At 41.3% G+C, this 27,060-nt stretch overlaps 1 protein-coding gene across 2 annotated transcripts in view; it reads left to right on the plus strand.

Moving 5' to 3' along the window:
• CSGALNACT1 (chondroitin sulfate N-acetylgalactosaminyltransferase 1) overlaps positions 1-27,060 on the plus strand; it is a 341,897-nt gene that overhangs the window by 291,443 nt on the left and 23,394 nt on the right. For both annotated transcript variants that reach the window (XM_080928538.1, XM_080928539.1), the window contains exons 5-6: positions 4,283-4,499; positions 16,544-16,645. In XM_080928538.1, the coding sequence (XP_080784664.1) occupies positions 4,283-4,499; positions 16,544-16,645 (319 nt within the window). The remainder of the gene's footprint in view (positions 1-4,282; positions 4,500-16,543; positions 16,646-27,060) is intronic.

Genomic DNA, 27,060 nt, shown 5'->3' on the forward strand with positions numbered 1-27,060 from the left:
ATCCCCATCATAGGACAATGATGAGGGAGGCAGAGGAGGAGAGGGACAGCACGGAGAGCAGACAGTGGAGCTGTTTCTTTCACAGGAAGCCTCTTAGTTGTGCATCACAGCCCTGGGCCCTGAGTAGGTAGAAAAAAATTATATTAGGATGTTTGCACAGAGCGCCAAAGCACCAAACCCAAAGTAAGGAAAGCAGGCACCAAAGGTGTATCTAAAGAAGGTCCAAGCTGGAGCTACAAAGGTCTTATTATGCTTAATTTGCATAAAAATAAAATGACAACTCACAAATTATATATATATATATATATATGCATATAATATACATATATATTAATTATCTGGAATGATTGGTACCAGACATGGTTCAGATTTTGGAGAATTTTAGATCTTGAAATATTTGCAGATGTTTTACCAGCTGGATTAGAAAATATAAAACTCAAAATGACTTAAAATGCAAACTTATGAGCATCTTTTTTATACTTAAGTTTCACATTTTGAGTTTTCCTTAAGAATGCCCAGCCTGAAGCTGTTTACTCTGTGTTGTCTGTGTGTTATGCTAAAAATCACTCCTGCCTCTGGATGCTCCAGTTCTTTCTCCATGATCCTCTATGCTCTTATCATTGAGAATTTCACAGTGCAAAGGGCTCCATTATGTCCTGTCCTCTCAGTTAGCTCAAGGTAGACTGTGGTGTCTTCTCACGCAGCTGTGTGAGCTTGTGTGCTTGGTAGTACTAGCTGGGTGACAGCTACGGATCTCAGTTCAAGGAGGGTTTTTAATAACTTATATTTAAAATAGATGTAGTTGAGGGATAAAAAAATCTGGTTTATAAGTGTGATGATCTAAGTGTGGGCTTTTTATATGAATTCTGGGGATCAAACTGACTTCCTCTTACAAGTAATCTCCTAGCTCCCAGCAGCCCTATTTCCCTGTATGTTTTTATCTTCAAGTTCAACTGTCAACAGCCTTTGCCAGGATTATGCTTGGGTGGAGACACTGCTGACACAAAATAACAAAGACATTTGTCAAGGCTCAGAGGACAACCTGAAGGACTTTCATGTGTGTAGATACACCTGTGTGACAACTGGACTCCCGTGTAAGTTGGCTGGGCCTCACTTGGACTGTATGGAAAAGCTATGATCTAACTAGCTGCTATAGACATCATTAGAAGCCTGTTTCCTCATATGGGACTAATTGCCTAAAAGAATTAACAGACTTTGAAGGAACTATTTGATGTGTTCAAAGAAATCCTTTGAGCCTCCAATGGAATAAATCTTCCCCTCTCTTCTTTTACTGGCTGCAGGAGAAGGCTATTTCTTTCCCAACAGGAGCTCAGCTATTCACCCAGTATCCATGACATTGCCAAGCAGATCAGGGTGTCCCCATTTTTTGTACCCTAGGAAGTAGCAAAGGCTTCAGAAGAGAACTGATTCCCTCAGTCAACCTTGCTCTCTGCTAGTCCACTGTGTCTTTTGAATCTTAAGTCAGGCCCCTCGGATGACTGTGTGAAATGAGGCCACATTGAAAACTCACAGTGCAAGGCTCTTTTCTGCACCTCGGAGAGGTCTAAACTTTGAATGAAATCAAAGAGGCTACAAGAGCAGAGCTTGAGGATGAAAAAGCTCCCAGGAGTCAAACAGCACAGAAGAGAACTTGCCAACCTGTGTGGAGAAGATGCACGTTTCCTACAAAAGAAACAAAGAAGAAGAGTGAGGAAGGAGAGAGAAGTGGCTCTGTGAGATGCCCTGAAGAGCTGGAACTCACCATCAGCCAGCATGTTCGCTCAGAGATTGATTCTGTAGCTAATCAGAGCTTAGGAGGTGTGTGCTCAACTAACGTGAGGCTTCAAAAGAGTAAGAGGTAGAAATATGGCATAAAAAACTCTCTTAATTTGTTGGCTATTGCTAATTTTTATGTCTACCTAAAATACATTCTCAGGCAGACTGGGGGCAGGTGGGGATGAGAACAGAAGGAAGTGAGAGGACAGAGAGATGGAGGCCAGGATCCTGAGAGAGGCGACGGAACATGAGGAGCAATGGGAAGCCACGTGAAAATCTAGTGCAGTAGAAACTCCCTGGACTCTATGAGGGTGACCCTACCAAAGATTTGCAGCAATGGGGATTTGGGGCATCAGCAACTAGGTGAGGCTTCTAGTAGCTGGACAGGGACAACACCACAGCCACAAACACAAAACCTTAGACATGATATCTGTCTTGCCTGCAAGATGTGCTGGAATAATAATGGCCCACAACTTGTAGGAGTGACCAGCCGAAGACTGGTCCAACTTAAGGCCCATATCACAAAAGAGAGCCCACACCTGACACAACCAGGACCAGATGCTGCCTAGCTTCCAGAGCCAGGATAAAACCAAACCAACTGGCAAAAGCAAAGTCAACGGGATGATTTCTAATGATAATACTCATTGGTGCCTAGCCCAATTGGCATCAGAGAGGCTTCATCTAGCAGCTAATGGAAACAGATGTGGACTCCCACAGCCAAACAATAGGCAAAGCCTTGGGGACTCCTACAGAAGAGGGGGTGGGAAGGGTCAAGGACACCACAAAAAAATAGCCCACAAAATCAAAAATCAGGGCTCAAAAGGGCCCACAGAGACTGGAGTGACAATCATGGAGCCTGTGTGGGTCTGCACTAGGTCTTCTGAACATCCCTTATGGTTGTATAGCTTGGTGTTCTTATGTGATGCTTAACCATGGGCAAAGGGCTGTCTCTGACTTTTTTGCCTGCTCTTGGGATTTTTTTTTCCTGCTGGGTTGTCTCATTCAGCCTTGATATAAGGGTTTGTGCCTGGTCTTGCTGTCACTTGTTATGGTGTGTTTGGTGGATATCCCTGGGAGGCCTGCTCTTTTAGGAAGGGGAACAGAGGAGGAGGGGACCTGGAGGAGAAAGGGGTTGTGGATTGACTGGAAGAAATGGAGGGAGGAGGGGCTGCAGTCAGGATGCAAAGTATGAGAGAAGATTGTGTGTGTGTGGGGGGGGGTGTGGGTGTGTGTGTGGGTGTGTGTGTGTGTGTGTGTGTGAATAAACAAGTAATGGGATGTATGATAGGAGAATATGAGCAGAAAAGCACAATGCCAGTGATGATAGGGAAGAAAGTAGGCCTAGATGAGGAAGTGGGCCCTGGGGCAGTTCTGTCGAGCTGATCTTAAGGAGCATTTGCTTAAAGCTGAGCAAGACGGTGAAGCTACACTTTAGCTCACAGATGACACTCAGTGACATGGGCCCATTACAAGTTTGAAGGCAACATGAACAAACTTACTCCTGTTTCTCTTCCTTCCTAAAATGCCTTGTCTCACCAGAACTGATGGAAGAAGGGGGGGTAACCACGAGGGGGAACATACATGTGCCATGTACTGTTGGGGTCCATTGATACACACTTCATCTTTTTGGTGGTGGTGGTAGAGGTCTTTGTATGTGCTAAGGGCCTTGCATGTGCAAAGCAAGAACTCCATCTATCACTGCACTACATCAGCAGTTCACTAAGTAATGAAAATTGGCCTTGTATTCACTCTGTAGCCCAGGTAAGACTTCAACCGGTGATCTTCCTGCATCAGCCTCTAGATTATTCTCCTAAAATATTATATATTCTGTGGAGTAAATGACTTGACTGCACATATTTTGAGTTTTTTTGGTGTTTTATTTGTTTGTTTGTTTTGGGATTTTTTTTGTCAAATTGCTTAGAGGTAGGAAGATGTGAGACTGAATATGATATGTGCCTGTGCACTGTACCAAATACTTTGAGTATTGTCTTAATGTTTCTGAAAGCTTCAACGTGGGGAGAAGGTACATGCTTCTAGTCCCATTTCCCCCCAAGATGCAGCTATAAATCACTGTGGTTGTTTCATCCAAAATGACCATAATTTCAAAGGGATAATTTTTATGCACATTTTAAGATAAATATATGGTGATGTTCATATTCTAATGCTATTTTAAATATATACAATAACAATAGAGAACACATCCTACTATTATATCAGACTTAGTCAACATTCCTAATAGTCTTTTTTTCAGTACCTCTAAATATATAGTTTTGTATCAAATATTATAAGCATTTTCTGTTGTTTTATGAAGGTTCCATAATTAAATTTAGACTGATGGATTTAATATGTCTTTTGGAATATTAATTATATTTTGAGTTTTCTAATCTTGGAATGTAGAGATCTAATACAAAATTTAGAAGGCCTTTGTGTATATAAACCAAGAAGACCTTGGGCATAGAAAGAGACTGCCTTTTCTGAGCCCACCTTTGCTTCTTTTGCCCCACAGGGATCTATCGAACAGAAAGAGATAAAGGCACTTTGTATGAGCTGACCTTCAAAGGGGACCACAAGCATGAATTCCAACGACTTGTCCTATTTCGACCTTTTGGCCCCATCATGAAAGTGAAAAAGGAAAAACTCAACATGGACAACACACTTATCAATGTTATTGTGCCCCTAGCAAGGAGGGTGGACAAGTTCCGGCACTTCATGCAGAACTTCAGGTTGGTTTGTTTACAGGGTGCCCTGTCATTTCCTGTCATTTGCTTTGCTGAGTACAATGAATCCTTTTTCTCCGTTCTACTCATTGTTCTTTACCGGAAATTTGTATTTGCTGTTCCCTCAAGCAATTAGAAAGTCCTTGCTTGGGTGTATTTTCCTTAGAAGGAACATGTAGGAAAGATGGGTGGGCTGTCAACAGCATCTCCAAAGATAAAATAGGGCTGCATGTGTCTCCTTCAGTTATGATGTAGGCCTGGGCTTATCAGCTGAAAATTAAATTCTCAGAGGCAAACAAACAAGGCTCAAAATCATTAGGTACAGACAGAATCTGGGTGGTAGTGAGAAAACCCACGTCAGGAGTGACCCTGGGCAAGCAGGTAGCCCTGGCTCAGCAGAGGACTGGCTTCATTTGTCATCTGAAGAGGATTGAATCACAGTCTCATTCTTATTCTAAGCTGCATAGTCTAAGAGACTAAACTTAAGACTATAATAGGAAGGTGTCAGGGAGTCATTCTTTGGAGGTACTCAGTAAGGTACTTCTATTCCAGGGTATACTGAGAGTTGATGCATATGAGACTGGAAACGCTTTTCCAAGACTCAGTGCATCTTTTATGTCTAAAATTCACATATAGGCTGATGTTTTCCAGATAAATGGCTTAATAACCTTATTTTAAAGTAGCCAGATTATTATTAAATTTGAAACATGTAACTGATTTTTCAAATCTCTTACCATTAGCTTTATATTATTAAAAGGCGGTGGTATTACATAGGAGAATGTGGTTGGGAGCTCTCAAAATTCTAGCTCATGAGCACAAGCATCATCATTTGTAGTTAGGTTACTTGCAACAGGATCAGATCATCTTTGAAGACACCTTTGAGACTATCCGGTACTGGAAGATGGAGACTACATCTGAGAGCCAGGGGCTGGAAAGGATAGTGCGTACAAAGACAGATACCCATGGCAGAGAGCTGATCATGTTATCTGCTGGACAGCCAAGGACTTCCAGAGTGTGTGGTGAGCTCTAAAAAATGGAAATGTGAAATCATGAGTACCCAGAGTATTTAATTCTATGTAGGAATATGGAAAAAGATGATGTTTCAGGTCAGTATCTGAAAGGACCTTTGCCAGACATAATGTTAGAATAAATAACCAAGAAGAGCAGGAAAAAGTAAATATTTTTACACCCAAATTTAAAGTTGGAACATTTAGGCCAAATGGGTTCCTTGGGAACTCCCAGGATGATCAGTTGCTCTCCACAAGGCGATACAAGGCCCCATTGCTGCAGACGGCACCTATAGAACCCACTGGACGTGGAGAAGTCGAGCTCCTGCTTCCATAGGGTCTTCACCTCTGTGTACCAACTTCTTTGGTACAGAAATGTATACCACACTTCCTGTATGTATACTCTACATACTACCAAAAGAGAAACTGAAGCATCAAGCCAGCTCTTTGGTCTACATTGATGTTCAGCCTGTAGGATATGCCATGCAACTCATTCAGAATATCCTTTGCAACTTCAGAATGGAACGTGTAAGCTCTGGTTGACACTGGAAACTATGATTATATCCCCTTTATATGTGGATATATTGCATCATAATTACCCAATGTTTTACACTTTATTTTAGAAATCAGAGTTCAGTAAGTAAAAACTCATTCTGCACAAGCTTGGTGGCTTGAATTTGCCAATAATGGTGGAAGAAAATTGAGTCTATGGAGAAGTCCTCTGGCCTGCACACTCTCACTGTGGCAGGCATAACCACATTCATTGTGTCTACACATATAATAGTATGGAATAAAATTATTTCAAAATTCAATAAAGGTTATTTTAAGGTTTCTAATTTAAGATGGATTTTTAGTTTATAGAAGTGAATACATGGTTACTACAAGATCTCTGAGCAGTGTGGAACAGAACTAGAAATAGATTATTGTTAACGTGACCCACAGCTAACCACTGTTTACATTAATCCAGTACCATTTCACGTGCCCTTCCTTAGGCTAGTTCATTAGCTATGCATAATTTAATACCACAGGAAACATCTCACTTGTTCTATTTTTAATGAATTAAATTTTACCTTTCTTAAATTCATAGTAGAACGTCTGAGTATGCTAGAAGGAACTGCTGGAGTTCTGGCAAATGTGTCCTCACTCTGAGAAATAGTAGTTCCTAAGAAATTTTGCTCATGTTAAGAAGCTATTACAGAACCAATTATGTTTAGAATCATAATATTCTTTAATCATATTTTAGTATGAGATGCACTGATTAGGGAATTAAGTAAGAAAAACTGCACGTTGTGAGCTCTCCCTGCCTCTGTGGTTCATCATCTTTCAAGTCAGTCACCTGCCTTCTTACCTAGCTGGGGACGCAGCCTTCAGTTCTTACCTAGCTGGGGACACAGCCTTCAGTTCTTCTTTGGTAAAAGGCAAATTCTGTATTCAAGTGGATTTGATGTACTTGTCTCAGATTCTTAACATGGCAGCCCCATTCCACAGTTCTTAGACGGCTGTGTTTAATGAGTAAGAAACACAAAGACAGCCATAAATATTTTACCATGGACTGTCTACCTATCACCTCTGTAATGTTCTCGGAGGGACAGGTGGACCAGCCTTAAGGGCTCAGAGCACACCTCACTCACGACTTTATAAGCTTTCTTTTCATGTTGAGTGATGCCATGGGAATGTGTTATGAATCTTTGTCTTTTCTAAAAGTGACCTTTGACGTGAGGCTAGAAAAATTCCTCTTTAGGTTTGAATCATGATAATTTGTTAGGTTATATCTCCTCTAGGTATTAATTATTTTGTTTGTCAAGAATATAGTTTTATGAAATCTCTTTTGTGCATAATGACATTTTGAATGATAATAGCTACTATAAACTCATATATTTGAATGCTTGCTCCCCAGTTGGTAGAATTGTTTGGGAAGAATTGGGAGGTGTGGAGTAGCCTTATTGGAGGAGATGTGTCCCTGGAAGTAGACTTTGAGGTTTCAGAAGCTCACAATATTCCCAGTTAGTGATCTCTCTCGGTCTCTCTCTGCATCATGGCTACAGACCAGGATGTAATCTTTCAGCTATTCCTCAAGTTCCAGGCTTCCTGCTGCCATGTTCTTCACCATAGTGATCCTGGACTCTAACCCTCCAGAACCACTGATTCCAATAAACTTTCTTTTACAGGCTGCCTTGATTATGGTGTCATTTCATAGAAAAAGAAAAATAATTAATTCGGGGGTTTTATGTTATCTGCCTGATTTATTCAGGTCTGTGCTACGTGAGCACTGTCTATTTCATAGATTATTTCAATTAATTCATTCTTTTCTTGTGAGTGTATTGTGTACATATGGCAAATGTATATATGGTATGTGGGTATATGAGGTGTGTTTGTGTGTTGTATATGTATAGTGGCTATGTATATGGTATGTGTGTTTTTGTGTGTATATAGAGTATATGCATATTGTATGTATGCTATATGTATATGCACATAGTATATATGTACGTTTGTATATTATGTATATGTATGTAAGCATATGGTGTGTGTCACAACACAGGCCTGTGAGCATACATGCAGGTAGATGTCTTCCTCTGACTTAATTTTCTTCGGACAGAGTTTCTCATAGAACAAAAGCTTCCATTCTGACTAGGTAGGCTCCTGGGATATGCCTGTCTTTGCTCTACAATTCTGGGCTTATAGGTATGTGCAGCCTGCCTTCGTTTGTATGCAGAAGCTGGGATTCAAACTAAGGTCCGGATGCTTTCAGAGCAGGAGCACTTACCCACGGGGTAAGCCCCCAGCCCTTCTCTTGAGACTTAATGACTTTGTCTTCATCTGCATGCATGCAAGCCTTCCCTGGTGTCAGGAATTTATCTTTTATTTCGTATCTTTCTTAGTTGCTTTTGTTTGCTTTTGCCACTGTTTTCTTTCTTGAGTACACCCCATGCCTAGTACTCCTGCTTTAAAATGAACTGTGTCTTCATTGAATTTATATTAAGTGAAAGTGGAATAAATGTAAGAAAGTTTCCTTTGGTTGAGCCCTATTCTCATTGGGACGATATTTTCTTTTCCCTTCAAATGCTATTTTGAAAAAAAAAAAAAAAAAAACCAAAGAAACAAAAAGCTCAATCTCTGTCTCCCTTCAGCCTTCTTCCCACACCTTCTTTCAAACCCCAAGGGTTTGGTTGCTGTGCTGTTTCACAATCAGAGGCCTGCCTGAGCTTTTACCTCATGTGAGAGCCACTGTGCCCACCCCAGCGGGACTCTGTGGACAGAATTGTTCTGCTGACTTCTACGATGTGAAAGAGCACGTGAAGATGAGCTTAGCTGGCTGGGAACAGCCTCTGGTGGAAGTTCGCAGTTGCTGTACCCTTCTCATTTGTGGGGTGGAATGGAGCTTTACCAGGCCTTCTATCCATTCGTGTGAGCCGTTCCACTATTCACAGCCACTGCTACTCAGAGCTTGAGAAATGCTGAACTTTACCACTCGTGCTGGTTTAATGAGGAGTTTTCTTTGAGATGCCCGGTGAAGTCTGTGATTGGGAAACAAAACAAACTCACCAGTGTGCTTGTTTTCTGAACTTCCAAGAAGACAAGGAGAAAAGGGGAAACTGAGGGCCTTAGTATTTAGTGAGAAAAGGCTGTTGTGGGGTGAGGCAAGCTTATTTCTAGCAGTAGACCCTCGGGGCTCTCAGTTACTAGGTACTGGATGCCAGGTGAATGATTTTCCTAGCATCAGCAACAATTGTGGTGATAAGGAATCGAAACCCTGCTGTGCCCTTTGAGACCGATGATGTCATGATGTCGATGACACTAATCTTGGTCCTGCAGGGACACCAGGTGGAACCCCATCTGGGATCCTGGAGGTCATTGTCTGGCACGTAAGAAAGCTCCTTTTTTTGATTGCTGTCAGATTGACCTGAATGCAAAATCTATAGTCCTCATGTGCCATTTCCTTACCCATGATCATCCTCCCAACACTTGGGATCACAGGGCATCTGGGATTCCCAGGAGAACTGAAGTTAGGTCATGTTTGCTCGTACACTCTTGGCCCAGGAGTTATCGTCTTGAGCTGCCTTCTTTTCTTTGCTTGGGTAATCAGATCAGTTTGCCTTTGAAGTTGTCCCACACTTGGCTTTAGCTGCTGAGTTTCTCTCATCTGCGATATGGATTTTAGGCTCCTCTGTGCTTTGTTTGATATCAGGAAGACTCACAATAACAAAGCTATAGATCTTCAGATTGTTATCTCTGCCTCTCCCCCGCAGGATGGGAGGGATTTCAATAGAAAATATGCTTTATGTTTTTTTTAACCTTTCTGTTTGTTCCAGTTTTGCTTGCTTTTTATTTTGACCGCTTCCAGCTGGACTGACCTCTCTCTCCCCTCCAGTTTCTCTTCAGCCTGGCTGGATTATGTTTGTTTGAATGTTGTTTTCTCCTTCAGCTCTTCTCATCCTTCTCAGACTATTCGTGATGTTTTAATGTGCAATGAGGAAAATCTTCTACTTGACTTTTTTTTAGAGGTTTTTATTTTTTTCATCATTCCATTTTGGCCTAGAAACTACAAGATGGCTCTGGAATATTCTGGAAAAATAACAAAGTGGGAATTATAGAATTTCTAGTTGAAATAATCCTTATGCTAAGTGAATATAGGTGACTGAAAGTCTTCCAGCCACCAGAATTGTGACATAGATAAACACCTATGTCTTCTGTATTCCTTAAAAGGATGGATGTTATGGGCATAGTACAGTCTCTTTCTGGTCCATGTTTTACTACCATCCCTGTGAGTCATTTCACTACTCAGATGCCAGAGCTACAAGAAGCTTTCATATCTGATGAGCTTCAGAAATGCAATTTTTATTAGTCATGCTATTTTAAGTTTCCTTTGAGGACTTAACAGAAGACTACAGGTCATATGGAGATGTCTAAGAGAGTGATGGTCAATTGGAAAAGAGTGAGTGTTTTGTCTTGCAATGAGAGTCAGGAAAGTTGTTTGATTGCAACTCCAAATCCACCATCACTTTTAAACAGTGATCAGAACACCCAGATAGTAGAATTATCTGTTGATTTATGTTGGCACAGAGGTAAGGGAAAGAATGCACCAAACCCAAAACAGAGCAACACAATATAAACAGATGCCAGAGTGTCTGATAATCCTCTCTTCCCTCTTCCCTCCCCAGAATAGAATCTGTTCCTTCAGTATCCCTAGTTCCTTTATGGCTGAGTGGTTTCCATCCTGCCGACATAAAAAAACAAAACACGAATAAAAAACCAATAGACCTTGGTAGACTGGTCCTGATGGATGGTTATTGCACGAAGCACTCCAATTCCTGGTAATTTTTTCATTCCTGATTTATCCGAGTAGAGACTGATTTGGAAAAAAAGTAGCAATGAGATTGCTTACTGGGAGCGTGTCCTCTGCTCTGCTCATGTGGATAGAGCTCACTCACCTAGGATGCTGATACAACATCTGTCAGCCTCCAGAAGTTAACTGTCCTCTTGGTATCCGTTCTGCTCATTGCCCTCCATAACTATGGGTAGTCCACACTTCACTACATTATTGCTCTCTGGTTCTCTTCTTTTTCTGCAACTTAGGCATCTCCTTGCATGTGGGGTTTTCACTGGTCAAACCTGGAGAGCCTGAAGCAAACTTGGGTTGTTATCCCATTGGAGGGATCAGACATCATAGCCCTTTGTTAATCCTTCTTCAAGGAAAACAAAATGCATCCCATAACCCAGGCGCTCAGTAAATGTGGGTCTCAGAGTTTGTGTGTTGATCTGATTTGTGTTGCTACAGTACAGTGTCTGCAGATGAGTATATGCAGAGTTGACTGAGGCAGCCATGGTGGCTTATGACTAATCTCAGCCCTCAGGAGGTTGATGAAGGAGGAGTAATGTAAGCCTGAAGCCAGCCTGGGTCACATAAGAAATTTCAAGCTAGTCTGGGCTATGGAATAAGACTACCTGCTCAAAAGGAAATAAAATAAAATAAGTAAAACAAACAAAAAGAACAAAAAAGTAGTTTACTTAGATTTTGGTCTTAGAAATTTAAGGCTTAGTCCTAACATTGACTTGTTCCTGATGAGGTTATCATGGTGACTGGAATTAGGAATGTGAGGAGACATCAGACAAGAAGAAACCACAGCATGAAGAGAAGAGCTAGATAGGACTGTGAGTTCTCAGCTCTCCCTTCCCCTCCTATTTTCTTTCCTTCCCCTCCCCTCCCCTCTCCTTTCATTTCTTCTCTTCCCTTCCTCTTCTTGTTTCTTTAGCCATATTCCCATTATCTTTTCTTCCCTCCCACTCTGTCTCTATCTCCTCCATTTCTTTCTTCTGAGACAGGATCTGTCTTGGATTCCATTTCCCAAATGTTGGAATGATAGGCATGTATCAGCCCATCTGGGTATCACACAGGAACACATCAAAGTCTCACAAAACCTAAAGTAATTCCTTCCAATGGCAGTGCCCCCAATGGCTTAACCACCTAACACTAAACCCCACCTCCTGATACCACCACACTGAGAGCCAAGCTACCAACACATCAATTCCTAAATGAAAACTTTATGCACACGATGAAAACACATGGCAGTGGTTTCCCCCAGGACACTCAGCATGGGGTATGAAAACTGACATCCCAGCTTTATGACACACAGCTTCCTGCATTCTCGTATCCACAGACCACTAATCCCCCATGAGTATTGCGGTCTTTCCTGATAATCTCAAATGTACAAGAACATGTGCTTAGAGCACACTACCAGCCCAAGTGTCATAGATCAAGGCCAGCTCCCTGCTTCTGATGACAACCGAAGCCGCTGCTGCGTTGAGGCTGTTGCGGTATGCACCATCCACAACTGTGCTTGCCCTGCTGCACTGATTGCCCTCCCATTCTGCCACAGATTACCAGTGACCCCCTCAAGGTTTCCGATTCTGTAAAGGAAGCTTTTAATGTTGCTTCAGCTCCATGTCCCAAGGGAGTCACATGGGATTTCACAAGAATCGTCTGAAATATAGGACAGGCACTGGAGGGCTAAGTTTTTCTTGAAGCCAATCTTTTCCTCCTGCAGATCAGATGTTATTGCCCAACTGGATTCTTAAGACAGGCTGTCAGAACTAGGGACATTTTATATTCTATTCTTCCCAGCCCTAAGTACATTTGGCAAAGTGTGGAGATGCTTTTGGTTCTGACTACTGGGTTAGAAGGATGCTGTTCGGACACAGTTGGCAGAGGCCTGAAATAATACTGGATACCCTTCAGCCCACAGGACAGCTCTTCCCACATAGTTCTAAGCTTAGCTCCATGGTGAGTTTGAGAAACTGTCTATTGTGGGTTCTATGCCTAAAGTTAAAACACCTCTTACAAGAAGGCCTAAGGAATTCTCTAGATCACCAGGTCTGTTTCACCATATCTGACCATCTTCCCCTCAATGATTTCCATGTGGAGTTTTGAGTTTTTTCTACCCCAAATTTTTTCTACACACAGCACTTTACATACTACACACACACACACACACACACACACACACACACACACACACACACACACACACACACACACACACAGTGCTTAACAGTGAATCCTATATAGTAAGACCGTCAGATCTGAGAGACCCAGCCCTTCTATTGCTAAGGTGGCCAACCCTGAAGACTACATTGATTCTTAGGGAACCAGATGTGTGTGTGTGTGTGTGTGTGTGTGTGTGTGTGTGTGTGTGTGTGCAGAGCTCTCAGAAGTCACTGGAGTGCATTTTTTTTACCTCTAAGCCAAGCTTTGGGCAATGGTCCCCACACTTCCATAAACAGCTCAGTCCTACAGAACTCAAAGCCCATGAAATTGTGACTTTGACTTCTCAGGAGATAAAGATAAACTGGAGCATAAAAAACTGTAACACATGTTTTTTGTTTAAAAATGAATTATAACTAGTCTTGGCGCTGTGTGACAGTGATTTGGGGAAGAATAAACTATTTTATTGAGAAAATTATCCTTAAAAGGCACAGTCAGTTTGATGTAGAAGCAGAATTTTCAGATTGGGGTCAAGGAATTGGGCTGTTGAAGTAATGGGAAGTATTCATGGATCTAGTGTGCTCCCGAGGGAGGATGACAAGGCCTCCATTCCCTGTGATCATTCATGGTTTCACTGACTGCCCTACCACAGTATCCCTCGGGACATGCTCACAGAAGGAGGCCTGTCACCTCAGTAATATAGATAGCATTGTCCAAATACAAATGATTAACAGCATAAAGCTAGAAGTCAATATATGGCATGAGTCAGTCCTTTTTTATTTCTTTTTAATATTTTGTCTTGGAAGCAAAGCATATGTGCACACCTCCTTCTAACCAAACATGATCCCATAGGCTTTTGCCAAGGACAGGGCAGTCAAATGGAAAACCTTTTGGAAAACACAAAGACCATTCATACATCTGTAGTGGGGCTTGCACCATCTCAGGAATGAGTGGTTTCTTTGTGGGTAGTTTGAGTCTTTCCTAGGAGATGGGGAACTTCTTCAAGGACAGACATGTCATTCCTACTTGCTTAATATTCCCTGGAATAATGTCTAGCATGTGCTATATTGTCAACAAATGCTTGTTGCATGAATAAAGAAAAGAATTTAAAACACCTAAAACAGAGAGCTGGAGCCAGATGCCCAACAAATTTGGATTCGCCTTTCTGACACTTTAATATGACCAGTTAAGGGTTGGGCCTGATCTTTCTTGATTTATAAACACCAAAGACAGAGACAGAAAAGATATTACTGGAAAAAAAAAAACAGAATGCCTAAATTCAGGCTCAGCAGTTGACTTCTTTCTGATTCAGGGAGAGAGTCCCTGCACCCCCAACATAACAATATTAAAGCACAACTTCCCCAGCACGTGCCTGTGTGCACCATTTCCTTCCACTCTGGTGGAGGAAGCAGGAGCATTATTTGGCAAGTTTGCCAGGGGAATCTTTCTGCACGGAGATCTTCTCAGAGGCACGCCTGGAGACAGGCTGAGCCTTACGTGCCTGTTACGGTAGCCTTCCTTGCAAATCTCTTTCTTTTTGATCCAACCTCTCTGAACTCTTCCCATCTTCCAAGCCCCAATCCAGCCTGAGAACTACCCATCTGACTGAGCTCATCTTATCTTCCAAGTATATTTTTTGAGGGCAGGAGTCATACATTCTGTTGTTTCTGATGCTTCCCAGAAAAATGTGGCTCTTACTTTTGAATTTCATAACAAAAAAACATCTAGTAATTTGACCTCTACAAATTGGGCCAAGATACTTCTGGAGTTTATGACTTAGATTATTGTTTGAATGTTACAATGGAAGGAGGGCACAGGAAATACCAAAATATCTCAAAATAGCATTTCACCAGCAGATTCTCTCACTCTCTGTTGGCTCCCAGGACACACCATTTCACACTATCTCCACACTCATATACTCCTGTATGTAGATATACTCATGCCTCATGTAGATACCACACATGCATATACACATAAATATTTATACACATTTATATTTGCATTTACATGTGTGTACACATACAGTTAAACACACATACATTTCAAGAGCGAACCCTCAGACAAACCTAGCAGATTAGCTAGATTGTATGTTTAAAAGAAAAGAACATTAGTAAGCATCACATAAGCTTTGGTGAGGATTGAGTCTAGACCAGTCAAGAGCCAAAGACCTGGACATGAGAGCACTGGCTAAATGGTGGCTTTGTTAGGACCCTGAATCAGCAGGTGCTAGGACAACCAGTTGTGCCATTCAGACTCTGTTTCCCTGCCTATAGTGACATGATTGACCTGTGACCCAAGACCACAGCTGGTGGATTCTGAGAGGGGAACCAAAGCTGACAGCTGGGAGCAGAAGAGACAGGCAGTAGTGAGCCCAGTGCGAACAGACTCTCAGGAGACAGCATCAGCTAGACAGCTCTTTAATGAGGAACCAAAGGCTACTTAAAACTTTGTGGGGTGGGTAGAGACCTTCAGAGTGAGTATACATCATTGGTTGGGGCCAGGATTCTGGGAATGCCTCATTTGCATAAGGAGGAATTCTAGATGCTATATGACATGACCTTATATGGGGGGAGAAGAAGTTTAACCAGGCTATCTGAATATGTGACCTTCGGGAGCAGAGGGACAAAAGTGGGTGTGTAAAAAGTCCAGGCCACACAGGCCATCTAGGTCAGAATGAGATTTCCGGGGTTTGGGTATGCCTCGACTCCCTTCTTGTTCCAGGCCTGCTCCACACCCCCATCCCATGGTTCTCTGGCCCTACACAGTTGTAGGAGAGTAATGGGATAGTGGTGGTTTTTGTGGATGGAGACTTTTGCTATCCGTAGGTGAAGAAGACTCTGCAGGGACTGAGGCAATAAGGGAGCTCACAGTTTTAAGTCACACTATTGTATCCAGGTTCCATTTCCAAGGCTTCTGTTCTTTGTAGTTGCACAGAAATCTTTCAATCAAAGCTTTTAGGGCCAGGGCTGTCAGTGTTCACTTTATTAATTCACGAGGAGTGAGGTTTCTTCTCACCGGCTTGGGAGGGTAGGCTACATAGATGGTACTGGTGTTCTTTTAACCTTCCCGATGACACTGGATATTTCCAAGTCCTAAACCTAAGAATAATGGTTTACTGTGGGCTAATGAAGACTCTGTTTCACACAAGAAAAACACCCACAATTGAAGCTTCTTGTTTTGTCCTCTCTGGACTTTAGATTTGTCCTCTATAATATAGAACCAATGTCTTATACCCCAGAGACCTTCCAGAACCTGATCCAGAACAACCTGAGACCTCCAAGGAGGCAAATTCAGTGGTAAGATGACTCTAAGGTCTCTCTCCTGACTTTGATATTTCATTTGCCACATCTATATATTTAAATGTATTTGTTTTCCTGATAAGATAAAAATTTAATTCCAACCAGGGTGCCCTTCTCTTCTGTCTTGAGTTTACTTTAAGTCCCTTGCAATTTATTTAAAAAAATTTAAGGGAAAAGAAGGAGAAAGACAGAAGGGGACTGTTGGTTTGTGTCTTATTATAAATGTGCAGACAGGACCAGACACACATGTGTTTTGTTTTCCAGAGAGATGTGCATCCAACAGGATGGGAGAGTTCATCTCACCGTTGTTTATTTTGGGAAAGAAGAAATGAATGAAGTCAAAGGAATACTTGAAAACACCTCCAAGTAAGTGCCATTTGTCACCATAGCCAAGAGTCTGAGCAACCAGGGTGTGTCTGCACCATCCAGAACCATATCTGATTAGTTTTACTCAATACTAGATAACCTGGGAAGTCAATTGTTGACTAGTCATGCAAAATTTAGAACCTTCCCTCTTCAGGAAACCACTGAGTCTGAGCCTGCTCTTATTTGTGTCAGGGTGATGACTTTGACAGTAGCCATAATCTTCCCTGTACAGTAAAGGTATTGAACACAGGATTTTGGGAGCTCATGCATAACTGAAGATAACTTCGCTCAGCTCCCCAGGTTTGGGGTTTTCATATTTTCATAGCCAGATTTGTGAAGTGAGTTCCTACTCAGCCACTGCTTGACAGTCAAAGAGCAATACTCAGGCTCACCCTTTCCTCTTTGCCTTTCATCCATCATTCATTTAAAGACATCAGGAGACACTCAGAGTGGATGGCTGAGGCAGGATCCTTGACTAAACACATCCGGTTGATGAAATTACTTCATCAAAACCTTTAGGCCTGGGGTTGTAGGTTTATAACTCACTAGTTAATTGAAGAGTGTAAAGGGGTATTCAGAAGCAGCAAAGATGGATTCTTTTTCTCATCCAAGATAAATAATCTATAGAGTCTTGTACAAATGAGGAAGGCAGCATGGAACCTTCTTGCCCTATGATTGTGTGTCATAGAGATGTACAGAAAAAGTCAGGTGAATAGCTCTGTTATGTGTGAAGTTTTGACAGTACTCAGAAGCAGAAGTATTCTGAACAGGTCCACATGGTTAGATATAAACAGGACTGTCTGTTTGGAGTTCCTGGTAAATGGTAATTGGATGACAGTTGAAGAATGACTTCTAAAATGGAGAACACTTCCAGTGTTTATCCTAATGCTGCCATCAGACTTGTGTTAGTGGTCACAATTAAAATCTCAAAGTTCCTGAGAGCAGAGGTCATCAGTTATAGGTCTACAACTAAATCTACATACACATCTGCTATTGTATATAAAGATTTATTGGATGGAGTGGGTTTGTTGATTTACATATTATTTATGGCTGTCAGATTCACAAAGCCTAAAAAAATTACTATCTGGGTTTTTATAGAAAAAAAATTGTCCACCCTTATCCTAAAGTAGTAGGAGTTAAAAGTAGTAAAGCCTGTGTATGAGGAGTATTAAATCCAACAAAATATTTGGATTCCCTAAAAGTAACTTAAATAGGAATTTCTTGGGTTTAATGCATTGCAGTATCACTCCCCTCTCTCCTCATGGATGGAGACCACAGATGGTTAGGGTTCAGTTATGTGCCCAATGTGCAAGTGTAAGCATCTTTGCCAATGTCCATTCTGGACAAAATTGTCTTTAATGTTTTCCAGAAGCTTCAAACCTGTAATCAAGATAGAAAAGAAAATGTGGTGGTCACCTTTAGGGGCTGCACACTAAACTGCAGGCAACTGCTCCTGTCCAAAGTATTCTAAAAGTCTACCCAAGCAGGTGACTCCAACGTGCACACAGAATTCCATTGTATTAGGTTTGGCACTTTTTTCATATCTCAACAGATGTTGAGACACTTGCTAATGATTACACAGACTAAGATTTATAAAATCAGTATGGACAAGTAGAAGACTAGTTTAGACATGTTATAGGAAATTGTTGTTGTAAATATTAAAAATATGGCTTATACCTTTATCACGTGCTCCCGCCCCCATGCCACATCTCACTTTGTGGACTCCGCTCTAGTGTGGAGCTGAATGCATGGACTCTGTCTCTCAGTCTGAAAGGTACACTTTCCACAAGATTCCCTTCACAGTCGGGTCACTCTGCCCACCCTGTTACTTCTGTCCCGGGTGAATATGGCTGCCCTGTCATGTTTCATCTCTCCATTACCCAGCACATGACTCCAAAGCCCAATAACTTTTTATGTTGGTTTATATATTTAATTCTCAACCCACAAACCCTCTGCACAATAAGCTTACATCCAATGGACAAAGATAAAAAATGTATTTCTATATGAGATAAAAGACTCATAGAATCTTAAAATATTCATATCTACCTAACACCAATCAAGTCTACCTGGATCCAGATCACCCTTCTTGAGCTCCATCATGATTTCTCTCCCAGAATCTCCCCCTCTTTCATTTTCCTAGCCTTTTCCCCACCTACCTCTTCACTATCCAACCATGTGTCGACAACATAAATCTACCTAGAAAAAAAAATGTTTTTTTTTCTTGGGACTGGAAGTATAAGTACTTTTCTCAAGCAATTCCTCCCATGTCATGTTTCCCAGTTAGTAAATGCCATAATCATATGATGCCACAATCATTGTGTGACACATTTATGTCTTTCTAAAATGTTTAAATGTATTGAGTAGCAATAAATTCACAAGATGAGGTTTATTTTCATAATATGTGTATGCATGTTTTGCGTCCATGTGTCTACATCCACTGTCTGCGTTTCTGGTCCTCTTAGAAAGTTAGAGAAAGATGTCAAATCCCCAGAACTTGAATTATAGCAGTTGTGATTTACTCAGTACTAGGTGGGTGCTCAGAAATAAACCTAAGTACTCTGCAAGAGCAGAAAATACTCTTAACTATCGAGCCATCTCTCCCCCTATGGTCGAGCAGTTCTAATAGTATGAATTAGTCATGTGATCTTATCTCTCTTGGTGATCTGACTGAGGCAACTCTATGTTATTGTATTTTAATCTTAACTCTCAACACCACACAATTCATAGCATGTCGTAAATCCACCTATATCTGTTTAAGCCTATATAGAGTAACAAAAGAAGTATAAGAGGCTGAGGCCAACTTTAATATGTTTTAGAAGTGGGCTCAGAGAAGTGTAAGTAGAGTCTGTATTCACAAGACAAAGAACATAGAATTATAAAGATAATGGTGTTGTAGGGATTGAGCTACAGAAGTGTTGGTTTCAGAATGAAGATATAATCAACTGTAGAGACAAAAGAATAGAAACTGGTCAGAGTTTCTATTAGTGGTTTCAGGTCCAGACAGGAAGGAAGTAGGTAGATAGGCAGTCAAGCAGGCCACATCAACAGTCATGGATAGAACTAAGCCAAAGAACTAGCAACAGTCCGGAGTTCTCTGCTCTTGGCTCTTGATACACACAGCAAGGATCCAATGATAAGCTAATGTGTAGCTAAGGCCATCTCAGTGCTGGGTGTATGACACTTATGGGGTCTAATTGGGAAACCTACTTTCTCTGTTCTGGCATGCCCAGTAAGTTTTGAGGCCTATATTCACTGATAAGATTTCAATATATGTATGTGCCCTTAAAAACTCAATCTACCCTGGTAGACTTAGAGGGTGGCACCCTTTTTGCTACAAGGAAGAAGACATGTATGTATCAGTATGTGCATCATTAGTGGTTCCAGACATGTGGTGGTATTTACTAATCTATCCGGGGATCCTGCTGTCCTCTACTCTCAAAGAGGGTACAAAATCTGCTTCTAGAGCTAGAGAGATGACCCAGCACATTGGGTGCTCTTCCAGGAGCTGCAGTTTGGCTCAGAAAACCTGTGTCAGGTGACTCCTAACCACCCTTAACTAGCTCCAAGGAATCTATAGGTATCTTCACACATATAACACAGAGAGACACGTACAAACACACACACACACACACACACACACACACACACACACAATAGACATACAAGAATGCTTATTCAATGGCATTTTATTTTTCATTACTAGAAGTTTCCAAAAGTCTAAATAACAATTTGAACCTGGGATGCCCTGTCTCTGCCTCCCACTTGCTAGGGCTATTGCTGGGTCACCACATGACTTCCATCTCCCCAGGCACTCTGGCCCTTTGTGTCTGGATTTTTGGGGTACATATTGTTGTTGTCCCTCTTTCATAGCTGACAAAACTGGGGCTTAGAGAGCTCATTTCTAAGGTCTTCACTCCAGTCACAGGAGAGCCAAATGCTCCTCAGTGCCTTCCTAAGATCCATACATGTTAATGAGATTTGTAATCAGGCTAACTGAAATCCCCATCATTTGGAGATTTGTATTGTAGTTAAACTGTTCTAAATCCAGCTAAATGCAAACATTTTAAGAATATCTAAAAATAAAGTCTTATTTAATGACTAGTTCACAATGTTTTATGTTCCTTCCTCTGAGTTTATACTTCTTCAGCTGAGCCTGGTATTTCAGTTGATTGCTACAGATTGGTGTTTTGCAAACTCTGGTTTGTGATTCATTAGAGAATTACAAAATCAATTCAGTAGGCTTAGTCCAGTATGTTTGAAAATTAGAGTAGAGTAGGCTGCAAATTTTCCAGATGAATCACAGGTAATAAGTATATGCATTGTTCGATGAAACACTAATTTCATTGCACATGCCTAGGTGCACACCCATGTACATGTCCTGTGATATGAAGATAGTAGGTTCCTTTGTAAAGACTGTAGTTAAGATGTTTACAAGCCCCTGTCGCTGAAAATGGCACAAATTATTTCTTATTCCACATATTTTCCCAGGATACATCTACTCTCAAATAAAAGCTTCATTTAATGGATCTCAAATACACATAAGTTTTGGTATAACCTTGTATGCTTTTAACATGCAGAGTGCTTGGACCCAGGACCAGATCGTCTGAGTCAGCAGGCTTGAGCTGCAGCCAGAGAACTCGTGTTTCAGGTTCCTCACACTCTTTTATCTGGCCATGGCTCACTCTGAGCAGCACAAGTCTAAGAGGCTGACTTGATTGGAACTGTATAGTAGGATATTTTTTAAATTGTAACTTGGAGTTGAATTATCAGACACCAACACATTCATCTTTCTCTGATCATGAGAACACAGAGACATCTTTCAGAGAAATTATATCTGGGAATTGAAGCACTAACAATGAGACACTGAGAGATAGGAAGCTAGCTCCTTGGGTAAGGCACCTGCTGTCCAAACATAATGACCTGAGTTTGATTCTCCGACACTCCGGGTGTGGCTGTGTGTGCCTATAACTCTGGAACTGGAAGAGGGAGGCATGATAAAAAGTTCCTCAGAGCTTGCCAATCAGTAAGCACCAGCTTCAGTGAAAGATTCAGTTTCCAAAGATAAGAAGAGCACTTGATGTGAAAGACACCTGATGTTGACTTCTGGCTTTAGGCACACACACAGTCACAAACGTGTACATGTAATCACATACACATGTACATATACATATGTTATTTGTGAATGTACATGGGCACAAACACACACACACACACACACAGAGAGAGAGAGAGAGAGAGAGAGAGAGAGAGAGAGAGAGAGAGAGATACAGAGAGACAGAGACACACACAGAGAGAGACTGCTCTACCATATGTGTGTGAGGGGAAGAAAGGCTTGTAGTTGTGTTGGTGGTGATGTCATGGGCGTGCCTTACCACAGTGTGTGATGGCATTTCAAGCCATCACATCTTTGTCATTTCATGGAGATTTCATCCAGATAACTGAGGGATGAACTTATGTGTATACAAGGGCAGGAGGACCACATGTAAATTCTTGGCTAAAATCCCACAGATAATCACAAATGAAGTCAGATAATCACAAATGTCATTGTGAATGTGGACAAATTGGAACTTTTGACCACAGATGGCAGAAATGTAAAATGGTGCCGCTACTGGATAAGAGTCCAGCTTTTCTTCAAATGACTTAGAATAGAATTATCTTCTAAACTAGAGGTTTCATTTCCTCTGTAAATCCTAAATAATTGAAAATAAACATGTAAACAAATGTGCACAAACATTCAGTAGTATGATCAATTTGCAAGGTGGAATCAACTCAAATGCCCATTGTCTGACAAACAAAAAGTAAATACCAAAAATACTAAAAAACCTGAAATATCCATACAATAAAATACTATTCATCTATAAAATGCAGCAAAATACTAATACATGCAGCAATGTGAATGAAATGCAGAAACATTATTGTAAATGAAAGGAAGACACAAGGGACTGACAATGTCTAATCCCATTTATGTGAAATATCCAACATTCCAACATATGTACATTTTTAAGACTGAAAGTATATTAGTAGTTTCCAGGAGTTTGGTATTTAAAGGAATAGTGGGGGGTGACTATTCATTAGAACCTGGAGGTCAAGACAACACACTGGAAATATAATGAGGTGAAAGTTATTCAGTGTTGTGATTAAAATAATTGCTACTGTGTGCTGCACTTCAAAATAGTTCATTGTCATTTATATTTTTACTTCAGTCAAATATATACATGTAAACAGATTTGTATACAGATAGATACATGTGTATATATATGTATGTCTGTATGTGTGTACATCTTGTATTTTAAGTGGCCGTTTTTCCAGTTGATGTCTGTCTTTTTAAAAGGTTTATTTATTTATGTGTATGGGTGTGCATTTGCATGTGACTATGTACCATAGGTATTCAGTGCTCATGGTGGTCAGAAGAGGGCATTAGTGTCCCTGGGAACTGGAGTTATAATTGGTTATGAGCTCACATGTGAGCTGGGAACCAAACCAAGGTCCTCTACAAGAGGAGTAAGGGTTCTTAATGGCTGATACATTTCTCCAGTCCCTCAGTCTCTGTCTTACAGTCCTTCTGCATCCCCTGCAGGGCTAGGGCTGCTTTCTTTCTTTTGTGTGGCATTGAATACAAAATCCATTGCTTACTCAAGACAGAAGTAGAAGAAGAAGAAGAAGAAGAAGAAGAAGAAGAAGAAGAAGAAGAAGAAGAAGAAGAAGAAGAAGAAGAAGAAGAAGAAGAAGAAGAAGAAGAAGAATAATCAGCACAGGGTCCATTATATCTTAGACACTGTACTGGGACAGCTTGATCCAGGCTTTTTGAGGAATTATTCAGATGTCATTGTCCGTATGGGCAATGTGTGACTCAGGGCAGAGACAGAGCAAGGAGGCAGGAGTTATAGGTCCATGCTTTAAGGAGAGATTAAAGGGCTGACTCTGTTGTTTGAGCTCTGTATTAGTTACTTTCCTGTAGTAAAATACCATGACCAAAAGCATCATGGAGCAGAGTTTCATTTCATTTTATGGTTTTAGAGGGTTAGAGAACATGATGGGAGGGAGTTATGCAGTGGGCAGTTGAAGCAGAGGGATGACTGATCACACCTTTCAGCCTGACCATGGAAACAAGAAAAAACTGGAAGCAGGAAAACGCTATCAACTCTCAAGTCCTTTCCTCTAAGTGACAGATAAACTTCTTACAGTGAGGTTGCATAACCTTACCATCAGCTGATGGTTAAGGGCTTAACAACTTGAGACTGTGGGCAGAATATTCTCACTCAAACCACCACAGGTCTGTGAAGGAAATCAGAAGTAAGAAGCAAAGGGACGTGCTCCCCTGCACATCAGATCCCTTGTAGCTACCGTCCAGATTCTTTGTGTTGGCTCTTCCACACTTACAAATATCACCATGGCTACTGTATGACTCATGGGTCAGCATTGGGGTCATGGTTTCTTGAGTAGGAAGGAAGCCTCACTTCCTTCACCTCCTTCCCAGTTCTTCTCAAGGCCACAACACCATGTTCATGTGGCTGCTCTTTGTTTTCCTGTAAAAACTATATAGCAAAACCTCCTCCATGTTGCCATCTCAGTGTCTTTCTATACATCAGCAAATTTGTTTAATGTCTGCCAAAGCAAGACTTTGATTTCCACAGTCAAAGTAAAGCAAACCTTCCATGCATAGACTACAGAAATAAAATAAAACAACCCCCTTTTTTGGCCTAAGAGGGTCCATCCTAATAAGCAGTGGTCTGCCCTGCTACTCAAGAATCCAATGCTTCTCCCATCTTCTCTTCTTATTGGACAAAGCTACAACGTTACAAGAAACTTTAGAATTAGTGGAAAATTATACCTGAGTTCTCTATACAAACTCACAAAAACCGGCTTATGTAAGCTCGGACTATTGAGAATTCAAAATTAGTTATTGTAAATGCTTATAGAGAAAAGATGAGATGATTGTGTGTCTGCTTTTCAGTTCTTCACTGCACTCAAATGTCTTCATTTGACAGAAGAGTCCATAAAACATTGTGATACTTAAGGCTGTGCAGTGTAAAGTTTTAAATTACACATCTGCCATGATCATTCCTAGCGTCTGTGCAAAATTTTAAAGTATTTTCTTAAATAAAAGCTTATTATGGGAAGTGTCACATTAAGCCAATTTCTTTACAGTTGTGAGAAAATGCTGTATTAGAACCAACCATATGAGGCAGCAAGGTCTTTTATCACTTTTAATCCTCTCATTTGGAGAAATGTAAGGCAATCAGGGGAATTAAAAGCAGCAGAACCAATGGCTTTTTCAGGTCAACACGACCTCTACAAAAATGACTGCATGTAACCGAGAGGTCCCCACACAGCAGATTTATTATATCAAAGAAAAGAACTGAGTGGGAAATTCAAGTGCTTCATCAATTAATAAGATAATTCAAGAAGTAATTAGGAATAAATTGTGCATCTCTTTGTGAGTCTATAGTAGACACTTACATGAGAGAGAGGGAGAGACCCCATTCCACCGTGCTCAATGCCTGTTTCTTGCTATGCTACAACTATCAGCATGCCAACAATTATTACATTTCATTGTAAGAGTAAATTAAATATTTCAAAACAAATTACAACCTACTTTCTCAGCTCGGTTTTCTCTTGCTGTGCATTTACTTCCTCCTAAAAGATAAGGTTTTTATTTACCATTCCAAACCTTTCTACTGGTACCAGGCTTCTTTGAATGTAGGAAGTGAGCTTGTATGAAGTGGGCTTTCTGGTTAGCCATGAGAGGGTGCTGAACTCTCTTTGAAGGAAAAGCTCTTTCCAGACAGCAAGTTCTACAGGAAGTAACTGGAGAGCCTCAGTCATTTCTACTGACCCATCTCTTGCTGTACAGAGTGTTTTCAGTCTCTTCTTTGTCCATGTATGTGCCGCTTATGAGCCAGAGCTGGATCATGTCTGAAGGAGGAAGGGGTGTGGGGTTGTTTCCTTGAAAGGATCAGAACCTGCTAAAGCCTCTGTGCACTGGTACACTTGATAGAATAAGTTATCAAGATACAAGAACAACGGGGAAAGGACTCAATCATATGACCAGAGAGGGCTCTGTAGTTTGCAAGGAGGTACTCAAGAGGTGTGAAGAGAGCCCTTTCACAGAAAGATCTGAAGACTATCTACTGGGAAAGGATCCTGAGAAGAAACAGGCGGTCCCAGTCAGATGCACACCTTTTTGATTCCTCTATCATGAGCATCTACTGACTTGTCACCAGAGTTGGGGCAGGTGGCCAGCAGACCTGAATGCCTGCATGTGGACTCTAGTCTACACACGTGGCCATGAGGTTTCTCACATGAGGAAGTCACTGCACAATGAACTTTGAGGTTTTTTTATCCTAGCAGCCAAGGGGAACCCAGAGGTGGATGGCAGAGGCAGTACTGTCCTCCCCAGGCCATTGATGATTCTAACTCACTCTGCTTTTTTTGTGCACATGTGCCCCACTAATTAGGACCCAGTGAGGTGTCAGGTCTTCTGAAGATGCCAGAGGAAAGTTGTCCATGGGCAGCCATGTCCAAGGTAGATGAAGGGGCCAGGAAGGACTGTAGTCAACTGAGTTCTGTGAGGCACAGGCTGCTGGGCTCCATGTGTTATTGCCCCAGTACTACTCCTGTGTAAACAATGCACACACAGAGATGCCCTCCTGGGGCAGCCAGTGTACACTGGAGCCTGGTTGTGATCCAAATTGAAAATGGGTAGTGCACTGGAAATTTCAGGGAATAGTTTATCTTTGTAGAAAGCCTGGGCGAAAAGGAAAAAAGCAAATTGCTGCTACGTGAGGGCAGACAAAGCGTTTCTCTGGACCTAGTTTTGGGAATAATTTTTCTTTAGAAGCAACACATTCAGGCAGAGAGGGTAACATTTAAACGCTTTTTAAAAAATTATCCAAATGAAGGTCATCTCAAGGACTAGTGCCATGGTTGTCCCTCCTCTTTTTCCAAAGACCGTGATGCAGTCCCTGGCCCCTCCTCCTTGTTTCCCATGCTGTGGAGCAGATGAAGCTGTTTATTGGCAAAAGCATCTTGAGCCAGGGTATGAGTAGTTTGTGCACAGAACAGGTAAATTTATTTGTGCATTGGGCAGGCAGATAAGTCAGATTTTTGTTTCCTCTTAAACTTGCTACCTCTTTGCTTTTTGTTTGCCATTGTACAACTAATAGGTCGCTGTGTCTTTAACATTAGCTCGGGCATTCATACAACTCACTTTGCATTCTTCTACTTCAATGGGACATGATGTTAAAAAGTTTCTGTTCAGGTTGAATGTAGGCTATCCCAGACAGACATAGCAGTGTCCCTGCTCTTCCAATGGAACATTAAAGAAAATGTGCCTCTTGCCATAGGAAATGTTGCTTAGGACATGTTCATACAGAACAGAAGCATGCTTAAGCCAAGTGTGGGTCACATTCCTG

The sequence above is a fragment of the Micromys minutus genome (genome assembly GCF_963924665.1).
Source record: "Micromys minutus genome assembly, chromosome: 14".
NCBI classification, from domain to species: domain Eukaryota; kingdom Metazoa; phylum Chordata; class Mammalia; order Rodentia; family Muridae; genus Micromys; species Micromys minutus.